The 27052-nt window shown below is 38.6% G+C and overlaps 2 protein-coding genes, 1 non-coding gene and 1 pseudogene across 3 annotated transcripts; 3 read left to right on the top strand and 1 right to left on the bottom strand.

Annotated features, from left to right (window-relative positions):
• LOC18775802 lies at positions 403–10562 on the top strand (annotated as a pseudogene).
• LOC18778091 (glycosyltransferase family 92 protein RCOM_0530710) lies at positions 18145–20595 on the top strand. Its single transcript, XM_020564302.1, has one exon. It carries the CDS (start codon positions 18509–18511, stop codon positions 20399–20401), a length of 1893 nt encoding a protein of 630 aa, XP_020419891.1. The 5' UTR covers positions 18145–18508; the 3' UTR covers positions 20402–20595.
• Positions 21908–21980, top strand: TRNAA-AGC. Its single transcript has one exon. It is a non-coding gene; the product is annotated as a tRNA-Ala (tRNA).
• Positions 22430–26648, bottom strand: LOC18776803 (bromodomain-containing protein 9). The gene is made up of 10 exons (XM_007211224.2): positions 26184–26648; positions 25635–25677; positions 25461–25539; positions 25324–25369; positions 25128–25226; positions 24546–24614; positions 24123–24462; positions 23844–23992; positions 23070–23499; positions 22430–22981 (listed from the first exon to the last, which is right to left on the bottom strand). Exons 1-10 carry the CDS (start codon positions 26538–26540, stop codon positions 22665–22667), a joined length of 1929 nt encoding a protein of 642 aa, XP_007211286.1. The 5' UTR covers positions 26541–26648; the 3' UTR covers positions 22430–22664.

Genomic DNA, 27052 nt, shown 5'->3' with positions numbered 1-27052 from the left:
TTATAAAAATATCCTATATAAAATGGACTTTAGAAACACACCCAAAGCCCATTTACAACATAACAAAAAAGTTTTTAACTTCTTATAAATTACAAAACTGCCATCAATTTCTTAAAATAAGCCCAACCCCAAAATCTCATAAAAATACCCAAAGCACTCAATAGGGCATCAAAGTAATTTAATAATCAATATTAAATTCAATAAGGCCAGCTATCATTTTTTGAGTCTTTTTTGGGTTTGTTTATAGGAATTCAATTGTGTAGGGTTTATTTATAATATTAGTGCTAGAAATGGGTATATCACTAAATATCTCTTATATATATAGATATATAAATATAGATAATTAATTACTTTCTGATTAAATTCACTGAATATTTTTTTATCCTTAAATTGTTTTTTAAGATTTCAATTGAATACACCCTTAAATTTTCCACTCTCAGTCTCACTATACTTTGAAAAGATCGATGCCATCATCTTCTTCCCTCATTTTCTTCTCTCTCAGTCATATCTCCTCTTCTTCGTCTTCCCTCATCTCCTTCTCTACTTCTTCTGCTTCTTCTTCCTCTTCCTCCTTCCTCCTTCTTCCGTCGCCAGATCCGGTCAAAGACAAGAGAAGCCTCCGCGTGAAAACAGAAACCAAAGCACACACCGAACTTTTCGTTAGGGCTTCAGTAATTGAAGGTATTGGTTCGGCGTCCGTGCTGGAAAATCCTCCACCGAGGGCTTCGGTTCGGCGTCCGGTTTTGGAGAACAGTATAATTAAGTGTCGGAGTTGAAGAATTTTCGTTTCCAGGAAAAATGGATCCAGCTTCAGTGAAATCCACTTTCCCAAAATCTAGCCTTTGGAAATGTAATGGCCGCCGCAGCTCGCAATTACCAGAAGGAATTGCTTGCCAATGAAAAGGCACCGGCCACGAGCTCTGTCAACCAGGAAGTCGACCTTGACGAGTTGATGGATGTAAGTTCTGAGTTCAATTCATTTCTCTGCATCTTTCATGCACTTTCAATTTTCGTAGCAATGATTTTTATGTGCATTGGGTGGTGGGTAGGATCCTGAGCTTGAAAAATTGCATGCGGATCGGATTGCTGCTCTAAAGGTTCGATTTTTTCATGGTTTGTTAATGTGGGTATGTGGAATTCTTCATGGTTTTGTGCTTATGTTTAGAGGGTTTGGTTTGGAATTTGAATAGAAAGAAGCTGAGAAGAGAGAAGCTTTAAAGAGGAAAGGGCATGGAGAATATAGGGACTGAAGGGGATTTTTTAGGTGAAGTTACTGGGACTGAAAAAGCCATCTGCCACTTCTATCACCAGGAGTTCTATAGATGCAAGTAAGCGTCTTACTCTAGAATCCGTAACATTCATAAACAGGGATGAGGGATTGTGTTTCAAAATGAATACCTGGTTCTTTTTGTTGGAAAATTGATTTGAATTAATATTAATTTTCTTATTTGAATGGAAATTAGTAAGAGTCTTGGACCATGGTGTCCTTTGCTGATTTCTGAAAGGTATCAATGCATCTGTTTATCCAAGGATGCATTGGTTGGCTTTCAGATTGGGACACACCCCTTGGGAAAGGGCTCTTTAGCATCTATAAATAGAGTAGTCTTCTTGTAAAAAGAATTTCTTTCAGTCTTTGTATATCCACTTCTATACAGAGTCATCGTATAGTCACTTATAGTCTATGAGAGAGTTTCCATAATCTTGTTCTAAGGGTCCTTGTGAATTGTAGTGCTTCTTTCACAAGGATAGGAGTCGTCGTATCTTGGGAGGCAAGCTCCAGTAACCATAAGCACCTGTGTGGGGCATAATTCGTCTTAAGGTCAGAGTGTCCAACACTTGCCTCGGCTCAATTTTTTAGATTTTTCTAATCCATATCATGTGATTTTATCTTTGTGTATGCTTTTGTTTTTAACATGATATTGCAGGCTTATTTCAAAATTTCTGTGTGATTAAATATAGCAATTAGACCGAATTTTTTGTATACTTTTTAGGATAATGGATAAGCATTTGAAGACCCTTGCTTCAAAGCATGTTGATACCAAGTTCATCAAGCTGGATGCAGAGGTCAGTATAAACTTCAATATGGTCTTGAGTTCTTATAATTGGTGCCGCGTTTAGTGTTTGCTCGGGTTGATACTACTTGTTGCAACCTTGCATTTCAGTCATTTAGTTGGAAAGCTTTAGAATGGGGAATTGACGATTTGAAAATGAAACGCAGAATGCGCCGTTCTTCATCACCAAGATAGGGGTCAAAACTTTGCCTTGTGTCATAATCTTCAGGTTAAGCCATCTCCATCATAACTATTATATCTATATACCTCCCCATTTCCAGTATTTAAGATGCATCTCAGCATGTGGTGGCTCTTAAACAAAAAGCCAGGAGAGCAAAGAAAGCTGAAACTGTACTAAGATCACAATCATTTGAACATTCACACTTGGCAACTTGTGTATTAACCAATGTTTTGAAAGGCGAGGTGTAGATGCAAGGCGTTTTTGGTCTCGTAAGGCAAGGCATAGGCCTTTTGAGACATGAATTATTTTTATAAGAACATTGATAAATAATACAATATAATTAAACTGAACCATTAGTTTCCATTGAAGCTTAATAATCAATCAAATATAATTAAATATAAGTAATAATTATAATAGTCAATCTTAAAACTCAATTGGTCATTCAATTGAGAGGGAGGCTGGTTCCTAAATTGAGAGGAAGGTTAGAGCTGAATAGATATGCAGCTGAGAAGAATGACTTTGGGTTTAGGTCTGTTTGATTGTATTGGGTAGGAGTGAGAAATGATTTGTTAAGCCAAATAATAACTTTTGGATAAAACAAAAAACAAAAAAGTTTAAAACAAGTGTTGTAAAATAACTGGGATATGTGCGAATATTGAGCTGCACGTAAAGTAGATGAGACACAGCATTTAACGAGGTTCGGCTATGCCTACGTCCTCGGAGAGCAGCAGCAGTAACTTTTCACTATATAAAATAATATGGCTATAACTTTAGTGTTTACAATATGTGTGCTCACTGAATTTTCTCTGTAGGAGAATTTCTCTCTGCTCTCTTTCTCTTCACTCACTCACCCTATTTCTTCTTCTCTTCTTTTTCTCTGAGCTCTTTCTTCCTTCTCTGATGGTGGTATATCAATGCAAGGGTAGAATAATGTCTTATTTATAGGCTGAGGAAATGATGCCCGTGAGTGTGCATGTGATAAGCCTCCAAACAATTTTGCTTAATTTCTTTGTGGGCCCCATAAATGTGGGCTCCACATGTTTATTCTTTACAACAATTGACAAATTTTGGGGTTCGTACTGTGGGTTTGTTCTTTCACGTTCATTCTTATCTATAATGGAATTACCTCAGTCCATTTCGGCCAATGATATTGTCGACATTTAATAATTGAACGTGGTTCCAATCAACACAGCCCATTGATGATTTGAGTAGCTACTCCAAAATCAAAAATTGTCACTCATCAATTCATGATCCCATCATTCTCATTTGCACGTGCATGCATCAATTATAAGCATTTCTTTGCTTTTGGGTACCCAAGCCACTTCATGGGGCTTTTATTATGTGAGAATGTGGATTATAACCTCCAATGGAGCGTTATTTTACAGTAGGGCGTAGATAATCTCCATTTTGGGAGTTGGAACATTCAGAACCCATATAATTTGTCACAGATTAATATATACATGTCAATTAATTTATGGGACTTTAACCCATATAATTTGCTACGCATTAGGCGTGCACAATATCAATATTGACATGTTAAATGATTGTCCTTTTGGGACTTCAATCCATATTATTTGCTACGCGACAGACGTGCATCATATTGATCACTGCTATACTCATATTCTGTTCTTATGGGACTTTAATCTGTGCAGTGTATTATTAATGTATCCAACTTGCAATCTGTAAAATTTGCATTAATAATTCATGGATACATACAAGCCATTCTTTTGGAACAGACTTATCTCCTCATTTGGTTACCTTTCAAGATAAAATATCAAATAAGTATATAAGCATAAAATAACACAAGTATTGCTTACATCCTTAGGTGGGAGAAACTTTTCTCAAGTATCATTCAAGCTCGTATCGGCCCAGTAAATATAATGTAGCGCTTGATAATCTAGTTATATCCTGCAAGAGCAAAAATCACAACTCTTTTGCCTCTGTTAAAACAAATAACTCTCAGAGTTAGGATCACTTCATGGATTCTTTCTTCAGATGTTCATTCTAAAGAAATAAAATCTCTTATAAACAGAGAGTTACAAAAAGAGAAAAAATGCAAAAAAAAATTGTGATGTTGATTGCAAGATAAGGTAAGCAATCAAGGAAGGAAGCTGGTGGGAGCAGACAACAAGCTCAGCAATCAAAGAAGGAAGCTGATGGGAGCAAACAACAAGCTCTCATTTCTCCTAGTCTAGAAGAACTTCCGGAGATTAGAGCATAAGGTTGCCTTCACAGTTCCCGGATGTGGCGAAAACGTGATCAGTGATAGTCTCGCTTCCTGAATGGATGATCAGAGATAGTCTTGCTTCTCGGGCATATTGAGTGTTCACTGATAAGAAAAATAAGTAGATATCGCATCACTAGGTATGGAGAAAACTGGATGTCTTCTGCAAAGAAAATTTCGTTAGTAACACATTTATACACAAATATGAGAAATAGATAGAACCGATGAATTTCAAATTAACCATAGGAAAATTGCGAGATTCTCGGGGTGCTTTTGAAAAAAATAGCTCCGTGAAATCCGCAAAGCAAGATCGGCTTTGATGAAAATAATATTTGAAAACGCCGAAAGTGCCGACAAACATTAATGGAGGCCGCGTGAAGTTTTGGAATCTGAAAAAGAAAAGGAGAATATACCTACTTTGTATGACACAATGTTTTTGGCATAAACAAGGGATGTTGGGTTTTCTCCGTATTTATAGATTCAATTGTGCCCATTTATTGCACATTTACGGAGACCAACATATTATCTTTAAGGGTTATTAAATGCACAGAGCATATCACCTGAAGTGATTCCCTAAAAATGTATAAATAGCTGGGTTAAAGCTATATAATGTGTCATAAAGTTTAATCCCTTTAAACAAAATCCTTGAAAGGATTGAAATTGCATGAAGCAAGTCCCTGAATGACATGTGCCTGAAGCACAAAATTTGTACTCAATATTAATGTACATAAATTACATCAGTGAGTATATTGATTATAATGTGTTTGCAACACATTAAAGCTTCTCAAGAGTTCAAGAAATATTTGTCTCGATTTAAGGATCGAGCATTATGCCAACGAGATTCTTGCTTATACTAAGAAAGTATTGAAGCATTTTTATGAGGATTATCCGTTGGACACTTTAATGATTTTCCGGAAGTATATTCGACCGGACATCATATTTTCCAGATAGGGCTCAACTCCATCACCATCATTTTGGAATGATGTGAGGTATATTTGATGCTATCTCCGCATAACACCTTGTACGGGCATATTCTTTCAAGTGAACTTACAAATAGCCCAAGTTTTGTTAGAAACGCGGACTCTGAAAATTTCTATGATTTACATAGAGATAGCTCACTGGAAATATATTTACTTACTCAACTACGAGAATTGTTAATGGCTACATCCTCTACTCACTCTGAAAGGTTCTCACTCCAAAAGATAGTCATGAAGACATCAGGGGGAGCATCCAGAAGTATGCTATACAGATTGCTGTACTCTTCCTTCCATCAGTTTTCTACCTTACTAGGTTTTCTCCAAGCAAGGTTTTAATGAGGCAACCAATCTAGGGACATGTGGTCTCCAAGGGGGAGTGTTGTAAAGAATAAACATGTGGAGCCCACATTTATGGGGCCCACAAAGAAATTAAGCAAAGTTGTTTGGAGGCTTATCACATGCACACTCACGGGCATCATTTCCTCAGCCTATAAATAAGGCATTATTCTACCCTTGCATTGATATACCACCATCAGAGAAGGAAGAGAGAGAGCTCAGAGAAAAAGAAGAGAGGAAGAAAGAGGGTGAGTGAGTGAAGAGAAAGAGAGCAGAGAGAAATTCTCCTAGAGAGAATTCAGTGAGCACACATATTGTAAACACTAAAGTTGTAGCCATATTATTTTATATAGTGAAAAGTTACTGCTGCTGCTCTCCGAGGACGTAGGCATAGCCGAACCTCGTTAAATGCTGTGTCTTATCTACTTTACGTGCAGCTCAATATTCGCACATATCCCAGTTATTTTACAACAAAAACAACACCCAAAACGCATAGCTTCATTAAAACCCAAAGGTAGCCCAAATTCCTCGCGCAGCTCACGCCTTACATGGCAGAGCGCATGCCTTCCTACGCCTCCTTGTCGATGCACGTGCTAAGTGTGCAAACAGCTAAATAAGGGAAAGCCTGAGGTGATTTGCTCCCGCCTCGCTCTGACGTGCACTTTGAGGCTCGCCTACGCATGCCTTTGAAAACACTGGTATTAACATGCCTCGAGCATGTGGTGGTGATGTTCATGCTGCTTTCAGCTTACATTGAGATCTTGTGTTAAAATTCATATTTACGAATTCAAAAGGTTTGCCTTTTTGGAAAAGGAGTTGTTGTGGATAGGTTGGTTGGATTTCAAGATATGGGAGGAAAAGATGATTTCAGCACAAGGGCACTTGAGGTTGTACTAATCAAGAAAGGTAAATGCTTTGTCATGAGTGTTTTGCAACTCTTAATTTGCTGTAGAGTCTCTAATGCCATCTCTAACGCAAGAGGCTAAACCTAAAATATCCCAAATTATTGTCCAAAACTTCTCCCAACCCAAAAAAGTGAAGGGGCTAAAATTTAGGAAAACTCAAATTTGGATCCAAATACCAGTTCAAGTATTACCTGGACCAAAACTATTCAGTGAAGCCCACCAATAGATGGCACAACCTATGTGCATCAGAACAGATAATGGGGCTTGCATTGGGGCCAGCGTTGGTGGCTTTTTTTCCTGGCCCATCCCACATGTTTGCTCCTGGTCAAGTGGCCGTTGCAATTCAAATGTCTTTTTTTTCAAAAAATCTAATAGTAACTTTAAAAAAGAGAATGGCCCATACTGCTAGCTTTCTTCCAGCTTAAAGTGACTGTTGCAATTCAAATTTCTTTTTAAAAAAAAATTCTAATAGTAACTTTAAATCAGGACAAAAGATGGTCTTCACCAAAGTAGCCCAACGGGGGTAGATCCCATCTGCCAAATAGTGGCCCAAATGGTATTGATTTACATTGATAATATATTCAACATGAGGCGCCACTCCATGTACCACATCATTGAACAATGGAGAATGAGGTAAAATGTTGATATCATTGTTGGATCCAGCCGCTCCAAAAAAGGCATGTCATATCCATGTGTCGTACGAGACCACGACCTCTAGCACAACAACAGGTTTTTTTTTAATACCGGTAAATTGGCATGCCCAGGAAGATGGACAGTTCTTCCATTCCCAGTGCATGCAGTCAAGACTTCCTAACATGCCTGGGAAGTGTTGACTTCTTGCCTTGAGCAATAGCTTGTAAAGGTCAGTTGGATTTGGAGACCTGAGGTACCATTGGCCATACACGGCTTCAACATCACAACAAAACTTACGGAGTGACTCAAGAGCTGTGCTTTCACCCAATCTACAATACTCGTTAGTTGTGTCAGCTGAGCATTCCCAAGCAAACATATGGAAGACAACGATTAACTTTTGCTCTGGGGATAGGCCTTGTTAGCCGAGCCGTCTTTTTTTATAGCGAAAGTATGGCTCGTGGTTGACAACATCATTCAAGATGCGGTAAAACAACTGTTTCCGCATTCGGAACTGCCTACGAAAGTCTGTAGTATTAAAATGTGGCCTTTCAACGAAGTAGTCGGACATGAGATTGCAATGGCGATCTTCCCTCTCATGGTTCTTATACTCACAACTGACTACTGTCTCACCATGTTTGGTGGCTTCATTCCCCAGTGAAGTATGGTGGACAAAGGCTTGTATCACTCTCTGATGATGTTCATCATCTGAATCATTGTCAAACATAACATCATCAAACATAAAGGAAAAAATGGCCTTGCCACGGTTATCTATTGAAAGCTTCAAATGATATGAAAAGTATGAGAATGAATAAGATGATGTGCTTGAAATGATATCAAAAGTATGAGAATGAAAGGAGATTGATGAAATTGACAAAGGAAAAATAAATTGAGAAATAGAAAAAATATTTTTGGTATATTAATTGAGAAATGGGTGAGTATTTATAGAGTTTGGAGTGAGTTTTGGGGTTAGATTTGATTTGGATTAATTTAAAATATTATTTTGACCGTTTGATTTAAATTTCAGCCATTGATTTTTTTTTTTTTTTACCGTTAAAATAGCTTAGATTTAATATAGATCATTGATCTAAAGTTACTATTGGAATTTTAAAAAAAAATTAATTTGAATTGCAATGGTCACTTTTAAGCTGGAATAAAGCCAGAAGCGTGGGCCAGTTTCTTTTTAAAAATTACTATTATATATATATATTTTTTTAAAAAGACATTTGAATTACAACGGTCACTTGACCAGGAGTAGACACGTGGGATGGGCCAGAAGACAAAGCCACCAGTTGTGCCATCTGTTGGTGGGCTCCACTGAATAGTTTTGGGCTCAGGCAATACTTTGATTGGTATTTGGGTCCAAATTTGAGTTTTTCCAAATTTTAGCCCCTTCACTTTCTTGGGTTGGGAGAGGTTTTGGGCAATAATTTAGGATATTTTAAGTTTAGCCTCTTGGGATGGCCTAAGCTGCCATTTTAGCAGGTATAATTAGTGAGAAGAAAGGGGAGGATGATGAAGATGATGGATATCATGAAGGTAGTCGCAGGATGGTGAGACCCTCTGTGAATCTTGATGATTCTGATTCAGACTTGAAAAATAAAAAAAAGAATAAAAAAAAAAGAATAAGAAAATGATACCACAGGACAGTGAGATCCTCTGTGAATCTTGATGATTCTGATTATGATTCGGACTGAAAAAATAGAAGAAGTAGAATAAGAAAATGATACTCGAGTTTTCAGATGCTTTCTGGTTGCATGCGCTTACACTTGTTGTCACATCTAATTTGTCACCTTATGAGTGGAACTTTTATGTTTGTTTCTTTTTTAGGATCAAAATTGCATTGGAAATATATTCTTCCCGTCCTTCATATTGGCTAGAAAGTACTTTCTGTTTTGTTAATGTTAACTAACTGTGTGGCGAAGATATCAAAGGGAAGAATTAAGGCTGAATATTAATTAACAAGTTCACATTGTTTATGTTATGTGGTTCTCACCAAAATTTGAACATGAATGAAAGGGATTTTTAGATTAAACAATGACTAAAAAGAACCAAAAAGATTATTGGAATTGGATTTCACTCTCTCAAATAATGACTATGCAATGAAATGGGCTGTGAGTCAACCCAAGGTCATCTTGTCTGAGTCAAATTTTTTCACGTCCAACCAAAATGCAATTTAACTCTAAAAATTGTCCTCCTTTTTTGATCTAGCCCCTCTTTCCCTGGGAAAGAAACTCTTTCTCGCCCCACCTAACATCTCTCCTTCCTTTTCACACCCCTTTATCGATGGTGGATTACTTATTCCGATCTACATCTCCTCATGCCGTCTCTGCCTTGCCTGCGGATGATGCCTTGCCCCTCACCTCTCCTCTCGTCCCTCTCTCCTTTCCTTCCTATGTTTCCCGTCCTCTCTTTCCCTCCCTCCTTGACTTTTCCTGCTCACCCTTTTCTTTTGTTGTGACTTTGGAATTTTCTTTTGTTTTGCAAGGAATGTGTGGTTGGGTGTGGGTGGTTTCGTTGTTCTGCTCCTATGTTGTCTGGGGATTGCCTTTGTGTTTTGATGGCTTGGGTGGTTTCCCCTGTGATCGCCGCAGTTGTTTTATTGTTTTCATTATTGTGTTGCCGGCCCTTTTTTTGCTTTGTTTGATTGTTTTGCAGATTTGAGGTTTGATTCATGCTGGAAAACTACTTCAGATCTGTGATTCACCTCTATTTGTGATTTGGTGGCAAACGAGGTGACCAAGCGTGTTGTTCGGTTCTCTTCAGCCTTTTGTGCTGCTTTTGTTTTCAATCCATTTGTGGTGTTGATCAATATTCTCTTCTAGATTTTACTTGTAAGAGCCTCTACTGCTTGATATGCATTTTCTCCTCCTACAATTGACGGCTATTTCTCGGCACCTTCCCTTCACCACCATCTTCAGTGCCTCGACCACACGAGGGTCTCCGTTACTTGATGACTCTTATGCAGTTGGGGTTGCTTTTAAAGTGCTTATGTTGTAGCTTTGGTGGCTTGTCCACCATCATTTTCTGTCTCGAGCATTGGTTACTGGTTCCTCTCCGGTAGGTGTGGGATTGTGTTGATTGTGCTGCTGTTTGGTTATGGGTGGTATGGCATTTTCCTATTCCATATTCACTGCCTTTTGTGTGCACTTTGCTTTATTGGGCTTTATGTCCTCCTTAAGTGTTATGATCTAGGAGGTTTTATGCCTTCTTGTGTTGCAATTAGTTGAATTACTTTGTGGAGTTCACTTTGTTATATCCTGCTTTTGCCTACTATCTAATAAAATTTGATTCCGACACAAAAAAAAAAAAAAAAAAAAGCCAAAATGCAATTTAGGCTTCTTGGTTTAGGAAATATTTGGTAAATGTAATCCCAAAAAGTTCCACAGCAGAACAAGGAAATAATCAAGCAGAACAATAAATCAAGAAGCTTTATTTTTTATTCGGTTCAATAATCAAGGAGACCAGAAAAGATTGCAAATTTTGGATCCATGGTGTGGAATTAAGGAGAATTAAGAAAAATATCTAATTCTTTTATTGCCAGATAAAAAGGAAAAATAACAATGTACATTTGATTAAACGAATTAAAAGAAAAAAATTTGAATATTAGCAACAAGGTTAGAAGAGTTGGTGAAAAAAAAAACTTTAAGAACACCAAAAGTAACTAAAGTGGGTGCAACATACCCCTTCTCAATTTTTATGATAGCATACTATGGTATTTTAAATTTGTTATAATGTGATTTCACCATTAGGGTTTTTATCAGATATCTATGTTAGTTGCCTACATGGCAATATTGGTCCCACATTTTCTTATTTTAATTTTAAATTGAATAAAATATTTATATAAAAAAAAGATTGTTTTATAAAAAAAACTCTCCCTACCCCGATTTCTCCCCCCCCCCCCCCCCACATTCCCCCATGACCCATCACCCCACAAACTCCAACCCGCAACCATAGCCCTCACGAACCCATAACCCTAGCCCCACAACCACCTAGACCCCCTCCCCTCATTTCCTCCCGATTTCTTCTCCCCTCATTCCTTTTGATTTCTTCTCCCCCTCCTCCCATATATTAATATGAAATAAAATTTAAAATAAAACTCTCTCTCTCTCTCTCTCTCTCTCTCTCTCTCTCTCTCTCTCTCTCTCTCTCTCTCTCTCTCTCTCCTTCCACCCATACTTGAAGACGGTAAATTTGTGGGAGGAAGGAGGGGGAAGAAATTGGGAGGAATGAGGGGAAGGGGGTCTGGGCAATTGCATGTTGGGGTTTTGGGTTCGTAAGGGCTGTGGTTGCAGGCTAGGGTGGAGGTTGGAGGGTGGTTGTGGGATGGGTTTGGAGGTTAGAGTTTGCGGGTAGTGGTTGTGGGAGCAAATAATCTAGCTTGTAATCACAAGACTCCACGTGGACAAGAAGAATATCTCATAAGTCAATTAATTGAGCCCATTTATTTGGCAAATTAATTGATACTAAAAATAGGGATATTATCTTTATTTAAAAAGATAATATCACCAATTAAGATATTATCCTAATTTGGAGATATCATCATCAATTACTGATTTGATCCTAACCAAATCCCTAATTGACTCTTTCTGTACAATTTGGAGAAAGAATTCCTTCCAAATAAGAAGATATTCTTTGAAAAACCCTAGAGGCCTAGATCCCTATAAATACAACACACAAGGTAATTTAAAACTCAATTTTGAAACCCTTGAAAAATACCTGAAATCCCTCTCATTCTCTCTCCCTCTCTCTTAGCTAACGACCACCCTAGCCGCCGACTCCTCCACTTTTGTCTCTCCATACGGTTTAGGCCATCACACACTGCTCCGGCCACCCAGTTTTCCCTATAGAGAAAACTTTGTACCCTTTTTTAGCTATTGTTTCTTCTAGATACAATCGAACTAACTTAGGCATCGAAGGGCCTTTGGCTAACAACCCCCAGGTGTAGTATTTTACTCTAGTTTGATTTTACAAGGATTGAAGAAGAGAGAGAAAGAAGTTCAAAGTACGAAGGATCTTCAAGTGGATGTTCTCCCGTGAGAATGTTTGCACAAACATTTGGTGGTTTCATTCAGAGCACGAGTTATACTCAACATGTGCTCTTGAATCCGTTTCCTTATATTTTTCACTCAACTGAACAACCATGGTTGTGAGCAAATGCACGAAGAGCAAAACTGCTACATGATCTAATCCGGGACAAACTCAGGCCACCACAATGACGTGGCCTCGAGAAAGCCACCAGACGCTACAATTGAAGCCTTGAATTGGCCTCCTGGTGTTGCAGCCTCCCGCTGCTCCTCCTCTCGATCCTATGACCGAAAGCACCACCTTAGCACCACCGCGCTACCTCTCGGCCACCTTGCTGCAAGCACTGCAGCCATGTCGGATCCCACAACAAAAACCATGGCTTTGCTACAGGAACAGACAGCTGTAACGCCTTTGTAGCCACACAGTATGGTTGCTGCCACGCCCTCGCAAAGTGCGATTATGCCACTGGGTCTAGCAGCAGCCACCAACACGGCCTCGTAGCTAGATTCGATACTTTCCACCACTACGTTGCCACCTGTGATTGACTTCGGCTCAATCTTGGAGAAAATAAGTTTGTTCCCTCGTTTGCCTACATGTTCGACGTACGCACTAGTGTACACCTCCAAATGAAATCCTAGCCCGTGTGGATTTAGGCTCCACACAATTCTTTCCTCCTTGTCCACGAATTAAAATAGACCTCAGCCTTAGAGTCGACCAATTGACCTAGGGAATGGACAACCAAAATGACTTAGTGAGGTAGCTTCTCAACCAAATAGACTTTGTCCGAAACCTTGGCCTTGGACCACAGGGTGAAGAGAGAAGGATGGACGAACCCACATGCCAGCAGTTCAAGAGGTCCCAAGCAGATTGACCAGGAGCAGGCATATAAGGAGAAGGACAAAGAGCGTGATCACTATGCTCGCATGTCACAAGCATCCACAAACCACACTTGAGTAGACAAAGTCTCCAGTCTAGATTGAGTTCAAGGACCAACATGCACGAAAGGCTGGGTCAATGACCTGACATTTGTGCTGGCCTAGTCCACAAGGAAATGTTCATGAGAGGCTCGGGCTTCAGGAAGGTCAACCTAACGACCCTCACAATAAAGTTCCCGAAGAAAGGCGCTCCGCAGCTTGCTCCCGAAGAACCAATTCCAATCGACAAGCCATAGGGAATCCCTTGCAAAAGCAGTCCACCAATACGACATACAGGCAAGACAACCAAGAAGGTCAGCCCTTGCAAGTCAATGAGGAAGTCAATCAGTGCCGCCCAAATCCTGAAGGCCACCACAATGACCCACATGCCATGCTTGCAGAAGATGTCGAGAAACTTGTGAATAACCTGCTTCGAGACTTGAAGATTGGAGAGATTTAGAAGATTCTCTGCGGAGAGAGATGGACCAAGCAAACTCCTCACCATTCATCATCAAAATCGAGCAGGCTGCTCCCTCAAAGCGATTCTTAACACTTTGTTTCACAAACTTCACAGGGGATCCAAATCCCGAGAGCTCCTGGTGAAGACTTGTTCGTATACCTGGCAGTATTCAGCTCGGTCGTTAGCTCAGCTCTCATTCGAGAAGAACAGGGGGCCCAACATCCAGTATTCTACACGGCAAGAGCTCTCCTCAATATAGAGACTCGCTACTCGAAATTGGATGAACTGGGGGCCCAACATCCACTAATGATTTAAAGCCCCCATTGGGCTTGCTCTTATATTTGATGGGTTGAGACAACAATAAACCTTCTAGTAAGACCATAAATTTATCAAAACTAGTCCCCCTTGTTTAATTCATAGTAGAACTTGTTGGCGATCAAACTCTAACAAGTTAATGAGTTTTATTTTATTTTTTATAACACTAATCACTTGTTTGGTCTCACATTATTTTGCTTCCCTCGATCTAACTCGATCATATTTTAGGTCATCACTGAAAGATCCTTCTTACAAAAATTTAGTTAAATCGAAAAGCATTTTGTTATCTTATCATGACGAAATTAATAGACTGGCACAATGTTGTCAATAAACAATAAAATGTTCAAGACAGTAATCAAATAGTGAAACGATTTTCCAATTTGGATGAATCCTTGTGAGGATGATGACTTGAAAATAAACTATTCATATCGTCATATTTGATTGTCATTTGAACCCAAAGGAATGCTAAGTATCGTATTAACTTATTAATTTGTTAGCACTTGAGCCCTACTGTTTATATACTACAATCATCATTTATATGCAGGCTTATTTACTGTAGTGCCCCTGAAATTTTGGTCAAATCTCACTTTACCCCCTGAAAGTCAAAGTAACCTACTATACCCCCTTGACCAAGGTTTCTTGTTTCGCTTTACCCCATACTGTTAAGTCCATCCAAAAGTCTGTTAAAATTACTGACGTGGCATGAGTATTTTAGCAATTCTATAAACATGGATTATTGTCCAATAATCTTGGTGATGTGGCAAAGTGGAACCTACAGTCCATTGACCAAAAATTAATAAAAATTTAGTTACCTTTAAATAATTTAAAACATTAAAAATATCAATTATATAACATAATAAATAAAGTAAAATGAAATTGAAAATAAACAAGACCCTTCACCCACGCCAAGGGCAAACCAAGGAAAAAAATTTCCAAGAGGAATGAACGAAAAGGTGCAAAAATAATTGAGGGAGGGGAGAGGGGAGCATTGAGTTGGGTTGACGGGACGGTGGTGGTGGTCCTCTGTGTCTCTATTCCTCTTTCTATCTCGCCAAAATTTATCAAGAACGATCTCAGTGCTTGGTAACACCACCATCTATGTCTCTCTTTGTTGTTGCTATTTCGATTATGTCTAGAGATAGAGGGGGTAGGGCATGAATGGATTCGCCAGAGGAGGAGGGTGGGTGTAATGTGAAATTTGACCACGGTTTCAGGAGGCACTCCAATAAATAAGCCTTTATATGCATGATTGAGGACTTTTATTTTTATTGTTTATGAAGTATTATGCATAATGTATGGTTGGCTTTGAGTCTTGACATTGTATGGCACGTCTCTCTCTATAAAAGATTATCCCCAGAACATAGCAAAATCTACAAAATCAAATCATTCAACGTGAAGAAGACTATTGCTAAAGGACATTATCTTTTACATTAGTATTGTTGTTAATATTAATATTGACATTAATTATTTTTCTTATGATAATTATAGTGTGAACAAAAAATAGAACTAGATAATCGCTTTGGACTAGAGCCTAGAGTTGGTAGAGATGTTCCAAAATATTAAATAGTAATACTAGACACTAATTTTTGTTTATTAAAAAATATGGTATCATTTCATTTATTTTATATCTGTATTGTTTTAGATTTTATTTATTCACAACAAATAAGACGTTTACACATAAATTGGTGTCCAACAATTAGTGTAATAAATTAGTCTCCCTAAATGATTTTTGTATTCATTTATAGGTCACTCACAATCACTAGGCTATTTTACGACGTCATGTGTAGTGTCTTGCACGTTTGGCTTTTCATTGAAAAAAATGCCCCTGCCACGGAAATACTGCCAGATAAAGCCAATGGATTAGCAGCACTCATCGGTCATTTCTTTTAGTTAAAAATAAGATATTAATGGTTGCATGGCGTCCAATTATCATTATTAAATGCCACAAAATCAAATGCCATCTTCAAACTTGAATAATATATAAACAATTTCCCCCTAAAAAAATGGCTGAAAGACTTGTAGATTTGTTGAACGGATTATAAAAGTCTCAGTTTGTGAATGGGCAAATATTCTTTGGAATGTGAGATTAGCATTGGCACTCGGTAATTAATTTAGGCACTAAGCAGATTGTACAAAGAAAAGTAAAGGGCATATAGCTCAACTGGTGGTCGAGAATAATTATCTTTACACTTAAAAGTCATGCGTTCGAACTCCTTTCACCCGTTTGTATTAAAAAGAAAAATTAACCCTTCAAAAATTAAAGTGGCATCAGAATCAGATCATATAATTTTGTCATGTAGACAAAAACAATTGGAAAACAAAAAGAGTGATTTTGATGTTGAGACAGAAGGAGTTTGATTAGTAAGTTAGTTTGTGTCTTCTTCGATTATCCAATAACTTTCATATCGGAAAAATAGTATAGTTCTATACAAAACCGATAAAGCTACAAGTGAGTTAACTTTTGGAGCAATTAAAGGACAAAATGACATAAAACTTGAGAAATGAATGAAGTAGTTTGTGTGCGGTTGAAGCACAACCTTTGTCTTTGTGCTTAGAGAATTTGCGAAGTGTTAGCTGTAAAGCCGTGCTCCATGCTCCACGCTTCTCTACTCTCACTATCCCTGCCTTGCAGCTTAGTCCTCCATACAATTGTATAGTTGACCAGAAATTTTGTTTTAATTTAGAGCATCATTTTTTTTAAATTCATATATGTGATTCGCTTTTTCCTCTTCTCATTCATGAATTTTTCATAAATTGATTCATTTCACTCCCTTATTGAGTATGTGGAGGGCAAAAACAAAGAAACTTATTTGTATTGTTTAATTTTGTGCTCATTTGTATACTCTTTGACAAGCAATTATTCATTGTAGTTGGACAAATAATAGTTTTTTCTCTTCTATCTTTTATCAAAAATTAGTGGGGACCACTGGATCAGGAGGTCGACGATGAAAAACAAATTTGTTGAAAATAATCAAGTCATAATCAAGATGTTCATCTCATCGAAAGTATGCTTTTATCCTCACAATATATAAATCAAAGACCTATACATTTCTACTTTATGAGCCAAGCAAGGAAATATTAGGGAGTTTCTGGGGTAAAAATTGGACCTCAATTGTGTTGCTTTCTTAGCAACTTGCCCCAGAAATATTAAAGGAGTCCGGAATTTCAAGTGACCTTCAAGCAAGCACTAAAGCAGAAATAAGGCTTTCCTAGTTTTTTTTTTTTTTTTTTTTTTTCTGGTTCTATTTTTCGCATTATTTCTTTCATTTATAGATAGTATTCTTAGGGTTTCTAAGACTATATAAACTATTTTTCAAGAGAAAAATGTTGATTCAAAATAATCAAGTAAAAGAGACATAAATGACGAATTCATCATTGAAATGGAAAAGCGAAAAAAGGAAAAAAAAGGAGATTCCAAATTAAGGCTATCAATGAAGCCGGCTTTTTTTTTTTTGGTGACATATTTAGTCATATACTCATTCTTAGCACTAATAATATAGATAAACCCTATATCATTTAATTTTTATAAACAAACCAAAAAAAAAAATCAAAAAATAACGGCTAGCCTTATTGAATTTAATTTTTTATTATTAAATTACTTTGATGCCCTATTGAGTGTTTTGATTTTTTTTTTTTTTTTTAATGAGATTTTGGGATTTGGTTTGTTTTAAGAAATTAATAGCAGTTTTGTAATTTAAAAGAAGTTAAAAGTATTTTTGTTATGTTATCCATGAACTTTAGAAATAAACCAAATAAAATTATAGCTTATCCCCGAAAAGATTTATTTGGTAGAAACTTAATAGTATAGGATTGCAAGGTATTTATAGTTGAAATTCTTAATAGTAACCATTGATACATGTGTTTAAATCCTCCACCACTAATATGCAGTTAGTATTGTAAAATGCTTGTGTCCTAAACTATTGATTACATTTGTTAAACATGCAACGACACACGAGACACTCATTCTATTTTAACATATATAACACTACTCAAAACATTCCATTTGCAAATTTGAAAACAATGACACGTGTAACAATATCATTACTGGTTATACCACCAAGCATTGTTGGTGTTGAAATTACAAGTTTTGGAGGGGATTAATAAGTTCAAGGGGGCACTAAATAGTAAATTGACCAACTTTTTGTGTATTGAATAAATTTTGCGTCTTACGTCATAACAATTGATTGGTAAATAAAAAAGTCATAACAAGTGGTAAGATAAAGGGCCTCAAATCTACCTTAATAGATAAGAAAACGACGTAGTATCAAGACAGAAGGAACTAGTACAACTAGTGTTAGAAAAGAAGCCGCCGCCTGTATTTGAATCCTTGTCCAACTAGGAATCCTTGTCCCACCAGAATTTGACCTCTTCTTGTAAATAAATAAAAACCCGTACACCATTTCCATTCTCACTCTCTCAAACCCAGATATTTCCCCCAAAATTAAGAAAATATAAAAAGATTTCTCATAATCGAATCTCAATCGACGATGAGCCATCATATAAAGGAATTGCAGGTGCTCTCGCTGCCTCCACCTTCTTCTTCTTCTTCTTCTTCTTCTCGGCCTCCTTCTTTTCTGTCTCTCTCCCTTTGCCTCCAAGCAGCCATGCGCCCTACACTCCCCGCTTTACTCTTCTTCGCCTTCGCCTCCCTCTTCCTCTTCGCCTTCTTCTCTCTCCACCTCTCCCGCACCACTCAATTAATCCAACACTTCCCAATCGCCATCGACAACATCAACTACGCAATCTTCCACGACCCTCAGCTTCCCTCCACTCATCGCGCTCTCCACGTCTCCTCCATCATCATCAACCACTCCGCCATCTCCACCGTCTCCATTCTCTTTCCCGCCTGGGAGCTCCTCCTCCTCGTCTCGCCGCACACTCCGATCTCAGCCGCCGACGACACCTACGTCTGCCTCTTCCAGAACAACGACACTTCGCCGGTCAGATTCTCTAAAACGCTGCCGTTTTCCAACCGGACGACCCTCACATGTCCGATGCCCAAGAGAGTGAAGCATCTCCGGCCGTTTTATCAGCCGGTGCTGGCGAGGAGCGAGGAGAAGGACGCGCGGGCTCCGGGTCTAGGTTCCCCTGAGCTGATCAGGTGGAACTTTCTCGTCTACGAGTCATTTTCCACCGAAAACGACGTCGTCGTGTTCGTCAAGGGGCTGAACCACCGTCAGGGCGTCAACCGACCTCCGAGCGAGTTCAGGTGCGTGTTTGGCGACGGCGACAAGAACTCCGTGAAAACCGCTGTTACGAGCTCGACACAAGAGGTGTTCAGGTGCCAGCACCCGAACTTAACGGAGTTAGAAGACACCTTCTACTATAACGAGCAGCAGCAGCAGCAGGAACGACGTCGTCAAGATGTGACCAAATTCAAAATCTCACTGGAGATCGTTGACGGACTTGTGGTGGTCCCATCCGTTGCCTATTACACTCGTCCTAGGCCTAGGACTAGACTGACGACCACGCAAACGACGTCGTCGAAGCCTGATCCGGATCACGATGTGTGCGCGTGTACAATGGTTTACAACGTGGCAAAGTTCCTGAGGGAGTGGGTGATTTACCATTCCAAAATCGGAGTCGACCACTTCATCCTGTACGACAACGACAGCGACGACAATCTGGAAAGTGTCGTTTTGGGGCTGCAGCAGGAGGGCTACAACATAACGACGCTGTTTTGGGTTTGGCCGAAGACCCAAGAAGCCGGCTTCTCACACAGCGCCATATACGCCAAGCATTTGTGCAAGTGGGTGTTGTACATTGACGTCGACGAGTTTGTGTTCGCGCCATATTCATGGGCTCACTCGCCCCAACCCTCCAAGCACATTATCAAATCTTTGTTACCCAAACACAATAACCGGAAAAATAATAATAATAATGTTGCCGTTGGTCAGGTTTCCATCAAGTGCAATGATTTTGGACCGTCGAATCTGAAAACGCACCCGGCTGAAGGCGTGACGCAGGGGTACACTTGCCGGAGGCGGTTCGGGCAGAGGCACAAGTCTATGGTGCTACTGGACGCAGTGGATTATTCGCTGCTGAACATGATACATCATTTTGAGATGAAGAAAGGGTACAGGTCAAGGAAGTTGAGCATGGAGGAGGGGGTGGTGAACCACTACAAGTACCAGGTGTGGCCGGAGTTTCAGACAAAGTTTCGAAGACGGGTGTCTGCGTATGTGGTGGATTGGACGCAGGAGCTGAACCCCAAGTCCAAGGACAGGACACCAGGATTAGGGTTTGAGCCGGTGGAGCCCAAAGGGTGGGCTGACATGTTCTGTGAGGTTAGAGATGAGCGGTTGAAGATGTTGACGCAGAGATGGTTTGGGTCTCCCACGTCCAACAATGGCGGCTACAGAATGTTGTGGCAAACTTGAACTATTGATTTTGGAATTAATGTTAGTTTTTTTCTTTTCTTTGTGTGAAACACAGTGCACAGAGCAATAGCTAGAGCTGGAGGTCTCGATCATGTTGGTGTGTAGAGCAAATTGTAAGGCATAGAAATACAGATTAATGTAAAGTAGTGATATCAGGTGGGATTCATTCATTCAATTTCTTGTTGGCTTTTTTATTTGTTTGGGCTTTTTATTTTCTTCTTTTAATATTTATTTAAGCATGAATATCTGTTTTAGCTTTGAAAAGAATCACCACCACCAAAAATAGAAAGAAAACCAAGAATAAAAGAAACAAAAAGAACAGAAAAGAATAATAAAGAAAGAGTTGGCTGTCTCTGTCTCAGACTCTTCAATCAAGCAATGTTAATATTCTGGGCTTTCCTTCCTTCTTTCACATGCACGTCTCTTTTCTAGACCACGCAAAGAAGAAGCATCGCTGAATTGATGTTGATGCATGCAATATTTATCAACTAGGACTAGTTACTTTCGACTCATCACTCATGTGATAATATTTTTTATTTGCAAGTTTGTAACTAAGTTGTAACAAATAAGAAATTATCATATTATGTGTCACACCAGAAGCTATTAGCTATAGTATTAGTATTAGAGGGAATAAATTAATATGAAAAAAATATACGTCTAAATCGTATTATGCACCTGAACTCGTAGGTTTGATTCCCCCCTCATCAATATCTTTGTACAAAAGAAAAAAAAAAAATCAACTTATATTTATTAGAAAAGTAATTTTGCTTCTGCTTCATCTTAACATGAGGGAAAGTCCCAATAAATTATTTGATAAAGTTGATATTATTAACCGACAGGACTGGAATTCAACCCGATATTCTCACTCCCAATCGCAATTTTTTTTTTTTTTAGGTCGAAAAGATCTTCTATTCAAAGCACAAGAACCTCTGAACAAGAGTCTCACGCTCATAAAAGAAAACAAGTCTGTCCATGCAAGGAAACAGACAAAACATAGAGAATCTAAAAACAAACAATACAAAACTAATCAAGAAGAAGCGCCAGAAAGACGATCCAACTAAAAGGATGTTGAAACGATTCAAGACCAATCAACAACCAAATTAGGCATGGTGAGGATAAGGGAGTCCATCCTTGCAAAGGATGTGCACAAGAGAGGTGAGGGGCCGTTCAACCCGAACTTTCGTACTCCTCCTCGATAGTGCCAGCGACGTAAGATGACGCTTGATTACAATTTCTGGTGGTCCAAATCCACCTGCACTCTTCAAAATATCGTTGCTCATCGCGGATGAGGCTAAGAATTGGATACAAAGTCCAATTCCCTCGACCAAAAGAACCACGAACACTTTTGATAAGCTCCAAAGAACTCCCAATCGCAATTCCAACCTGCAATTCTGGAAAGCCATTTTGAAATCATGCTAGGTGTTGGCCCATTTACAAGTCTAGTAATGATTAATTAGAAAATATGAATGTTATAAAATTGGAGCAATCAACTAAAATATCAAATAAGGGGATGTAGCTCAGATGGTAGAGCGCTCGCTTAGCATGCGAGAGGTACAGGGATCGATACCCCGCATCTCCATTTCGTGAAATTAAATTTTTTGTTTTGACAATTTTAATTTATTATTTCATTTTCAGCACTTGAAATTGGTTGGTTGGCTTAGAGATATTCTTCTTTAATTTCTTTTGTGTGTTAAAAGAACAGTGAACAAATCTATCAAGATCTGGATTTCAAAATCGAATCCAATAATCCTTTCACTACAAAAATTCTTAACGATTCTGTTTTAAAATAGCATTAGAGAACTGGTGATTTCTTGTGATTACTTGGTCCATTTTGTGATTTCATCCCATAAATATTACAATACGGGATCTAACAAACAAACAATTATGATAATTTGGTTAACAATTTCTTCTGCATGTCGAAAATTTTCAAATCGACTAGTGTATTAATAGCCCAGTTTCTTCTGCTATTTGGCTCAGTACTGTTCCTGAGTTGAGGAGATTTTTCGGAAGAGGCCAAACTCAAAATTCCATGACCAATAATAATGCATTATGGATTAAATTGCTAAACCAATAGATTTTAACATAAAAATGATTAATCTGTACAAAAACTTTGCCCTACTACTGTGAATTTGTCATGATTCCTTGCGGCAATCAGAGAGCGACCTTCATAAGAATTTTTAATCAGAAAGAAATAAGAAAAAAGAGCCCCAACGTGTTAATGTAATCCCTACTATTATTGTCTATATACGCTACAGGGCTCCGATCAAAGCTGCAAAGCTAAATCTGGCTGCTGTTGCAAACCAATTTGAACGACGGAACCAGGTGAGCCCGGTGCACCAAGTTTGACGTTCAGGTCAGAGGGGAATGTATAAGAAACCTGTTTATTGTATATGGATGGGCCATGCCAAGATGCTTCCCCACCAAGCACATTGTTAGATTTTGATCTACTTGAAACTTCCGACTGTTTGGCTTCATTTGAAGAACTATCCTTAATCGGCATTTGATGGATGATGGTGTTGCCGTCCGAAACCATGCCGAGCATTTGCGAAGGCACTGAAGTGTTGGTTGAACATGGCTTCCCTGTTAATATGGCAGGCACATTAACATTCTCAGTTTGAGCTACAACATATAGAAGACATAAACCTACTAGAAGTGAAACTAAACTTACCCAAGTGATTTGCGGAACTCTGCCGAACCAGGAAAGGAGGCACGGGTCTTATCCCACAAACACCGCTGTTAAGTGACGCCAACTCATTGTGGAAACTCAATTCTCTCCTGCTTTCCATGTTATCACGGCTTTGCTGCGAAAATCTATGTGTAACAACGGGATTTGAGCCTGATGTACTTTGAGGTAGAAGTCTGTCTGTATGGTCATCAGATGCAGGGTAGCATTGAACCTTCTCTTCTCCCCTCTCGCAGATTGAAAACTGCTGCAACGTTGATGACTCATTTTCTCCTATCCATCCCGGACCAAACTTGAGTCCACTAGGCAAAACACTGCCAATTTTCTTTGAAGCAACCTTCCAAGCAACAGGTCCAAGATTTGCAGCAAATCGAGCTAGACTCCTTGCATAACCATGCTCAAAGTGTACACCTACCTGGTTTATTTTAGGAAAATAATAAATCAAAAAATAAGAGATCATGTTATACAAAAATCATATATTTATACAAGTCCCATGAATAAAAAGTATATTTGAGCTATTGTTATTTTATAAATTTATGAAAAAGACATACTATTCCTTTGTAAATAAACGATCTTATCATATTCACATGCAGGACAAGATGATACATTAATCAAGCCATGAGAGTTGGCATCTATAGTAGCCATATTAGCAAATACATTGTTCTATTTTTTCTTTTTTACCCTGTCATCTTGCACATGACTAAACAATTCCAGTCTGCCATGCAGAACACAATACAAGAAATTTCTCATTATACATACCGCCACAAGTTGCTTCCACTCTCCTTCAAGACCAGTGAACATAGGTGGTTCATTCCCAGAAGCCAGACCTTGGGCATAAGTGTCACGTCTATTCTCATCTACGGTAAACTGTTTCATCCCATACTTTTGCACACTTCTCAATACTGAAGCTGCAACCAAAGAAGAAAAAAAGGCTCAGTGTGTGTTGAATGAACTAGACAATCAAAACAAAATCAAGAAAGAAACTGAAATTGAAAAAAAGTACACAACAGTGGAGCACACTCAGTTGAAATCACATACTTGGAAATTCATTCTCCCATCCAGACAACCAACTTGTTTCACCACTAAAAGACCCATTGGGAGCCCTGTTTAACACATCAGAAGACCGTATGTTGTGTGAAGCAGGTCTTCTTAAATTGTAAGCGTTGGACAAGCTAGGATTCTCTCCTCCAGAAGCAAGAGTTGTTTCAGATATAGTTTGAGGACCGACACGATCAAGTGGAGACCCATCAATTGACTTTTTCATGCTCTTGCCAGGTGGCCTTCCTCTCCTCGCAAGTTTTGGTTTGGGCTCACAATCATCTGTGGCTTGCCTCAAATTGTCAAAGTCCTTTTTTGCGAGTTCTTGTATAGATCGTGCCTAACGAAATAAGTCATCATTAACCTTCAGAAATGATCAAATTCCCTAAATTGGAAGAAATGTAAGTTGAAGCTGGGCCAAACCTGTCGGAAGTAAATAGTATCCGGTGCATTATACTGCATTGCATTTGAACATATCAAAAACGCATCTTTCTGCACAAATTAAACATGAAGTCTTAAATTCCTGTCAAAACATATCAACTAATTTTACTAAACAAATCAAAGTGGAGCACCGCCATAAACAATGAGATACCATCGGAGTTTGTGGCACTTAGAATAGAATTCTCATAAGAATAAACCCACGGTCAACCACAATAATTTATCCCAATTTCTAAGATTTCAGTGATACATTAGAGTGCCATATAATCAAAATGGTTCCTAAACAGACCAAGGCCAATAAGTTGAAAACCGAAGGCAATGATAAGTTGCATCATGTTCTCAGTCCTTGATTCATCTGCCTTCTTTTACTAGCAACGGGTCAACTTTACTTAAAAAGGCACCTTAGGCAACAATCATTCCATTTAATTTACTTATCCAACTCTGAGATGGAAACAAGGGGGAGTGAAAGCAAGCAAGAAGATGGTGACATTCATGCAACTCTGGTGAGTGAGTCTGTGTGTCAAACTCAAAACTCCAAACAAGCAAGAACAAAATTGAAATACGAACCTCAAACTGTTCCAAGTTGGAGTAAGCTCCCTGATCTAGTTTCATCCTCACAGTTCCAAAATCCATCGGGTTCTCAATGATTTCATGATAATCAGGAAGCTGAACCAACATATTTACATCAAACCAAGAAATGGGTACTCGCAAAACCAGCTAGAAATAACATCATAACAAGCAGTTTCAACATAAGAATACGCACCTCTTCTGGATCCACAGGCTCAGAGAACACTCCACGAGTGTCCTTTCTGCAAGAAAGTTGAGACCAACCAATGAAAACCCATTTCATTTCAAAGAGTCAATGAAAAAGACAACAACTTTGGAACCTAAGATACTTACTTTTGAAGCCTATCAAGGATGAACACCAACAACTTTTTGTCTGGCAAAGGTGTCGTGGGACCAGACTCCACCTGCGACCCTGTCCACAAAAACAAAAAAGTTGACATTCATTAAAATTAACCACAGGAAGATACCTTTTGAGCAAGAAATTGGGATTGATTAACAGTGTGATACCATGTATACTAGTACTGTCTGTCGCTTTCAAAACCTCCTGGCTCTGCAAAGAAACCATTAAGACCTATGTCAATGCTGAAATGAAATTTCCCAAGAAAATATAATTTTATTTCTGTCATCATTGAAAAAGAAAAGGGAAAATTAAATCAAGAAAAGACAAACTGAAGCTTTTTCAGACAAAATGGTTTGCGTCTTTCTATAGTACGATATAATACACTAGAATGGTACTAAGGAATTATGAAGAAATTTAAATTAGGAAATAAAGAGAAACTGAATCCCTCCCACCCCAGATTTCAAATAAACAAATTAATAAAATTAAATATATTGTCCAAAACTTGAAATAAGTCAAACGCATCCCCACTCTCTCCCTCCCCAAAAACAGCTTCAAGTTTTCGCGCGAAAATCCCTAAAGATGCTAATTCTCAAAGTACAGCAAAATCAAAACAAGCCCATAAATTTCATATTATTTTTTTCATCACAAGGAAAAAAGAAAAACGGCAACCAACAACGACATCGATTTGTGCCTAATTATCGTAATATGATAATCACCATATGATTAGATCCATGATGGACGGTACTGATCTTGAGAGCGGCCTGTGGATCCTCACCATCCGCGTTCGAATCGGAGCCGAAAGAACCCGAATTAGACGGCAACAATGTCGGAGCAGAATTGGGACTAAACCCGAGAAGGGGCTTATGCTTCTTCTTTGCGCGCTCATCGTCGTCGTCGTCGCCGGCGAGGGAATCGGACGGCGGAGGAGTAGGGTTCCGGCGAGTGGATTGACGGCGATGGCGGTTGAGAAAATCAGGGTTTTGTTGTTGTTGAAGGAGAGCGCGTTTCTGAAGATCCAATAGAGAAGGACGACCCTTCTTCTTTTTGATTGGTTGTTGATTCATCGTCGTCATCGTCGTTTCTGATGCCTCCTCATCTACTATTCTATCCCCCTCCTCTCTCTCCCTCTCTCCACTCTCTCTCTCTCTCTCTCTCTCTCTCTCCAATTCCAACGAAAACAAAGAAAGAAAGCTCTTCGTTATTTTATTTTTTATTATTCTTTTATTTTTGGCTTTTTTACTTTTTACTTTTTTTTAATCTTATTAATATGCAGGCATTTTGCTCCCGAAAAAAAAAATAATAATAATGTTAGGCCCTCGGGCTAAGGTTGGTTGTGTGTGCGTGTTGTCAGTCTTCTGACTCAAACTTTCGTACATCAGTTGATCAACCAAAACAAACAAAACGAAATTCCCCGCATGAGATTCACGTGAGGCGCAAACGTCACGTGTTTTTCTTTTGTCGATAAATCTGAAGAAATTTGAATAAATACGATCATACTATTAGGGATGTGCATTTAGTAACGACGACACTATTAGGGATGTGAATTTATTTATGGATTTCCAACCATTTTACTTTCTGAATTATC

This window comes from Prunus persica, chromosome G5 (assembly GCF_000346465.2).
Source record: "Prunus persica cultivar Lovell chromosome G5, Prunus_persica_NCBIv2, whole genome shotgun sequence".
Taxonomy (NCBI): Eukaryota; Viridiplantae; Streptophyta; class Magnoliopsida; order Rosales; family Rosaceae; genus Prunus; species Prunus persica.
Note: the sequence above shows the minus strand (reverse complement) of the source record. Positions and strands in the feature narration are given on the sequence as shown.

What these genes read in the sequence shown, in the direction of transcription:
- LOC18778091 (XM_020564302.1), top strand. Translation starts at nt 18,509, where the DNA reads ATGAGCCATCATATAAAGGAATTGCAGGTGCTCTCGCTGCCTCCACCT.
- LOC18776803 (XM_007211224.2), bottom strand. Translation starts at nt 26,540, where the DNA reads ATGACGACGATGAATCAACAACCAATCAAAAAGAAGAAGGGTCGTCCT. An exon ending in ATCATGGATCTAATCATATG is followed by an intron (nt 25,678 to 26,183) that starts GTGATTATCATA and finishes GTTTCTTTGCAG; the next exon opens with AGCCAGGAGGTTTTGAAAGC. An exon ending in ATACTATTTACTTCCGACAG is followed by an intron (nt 24,463 to 24,545) that starts GTTTGGCCCAGC and finishes TTATTTCGTTAG; the next exon opens with GCACGATCTATACAAGAACT.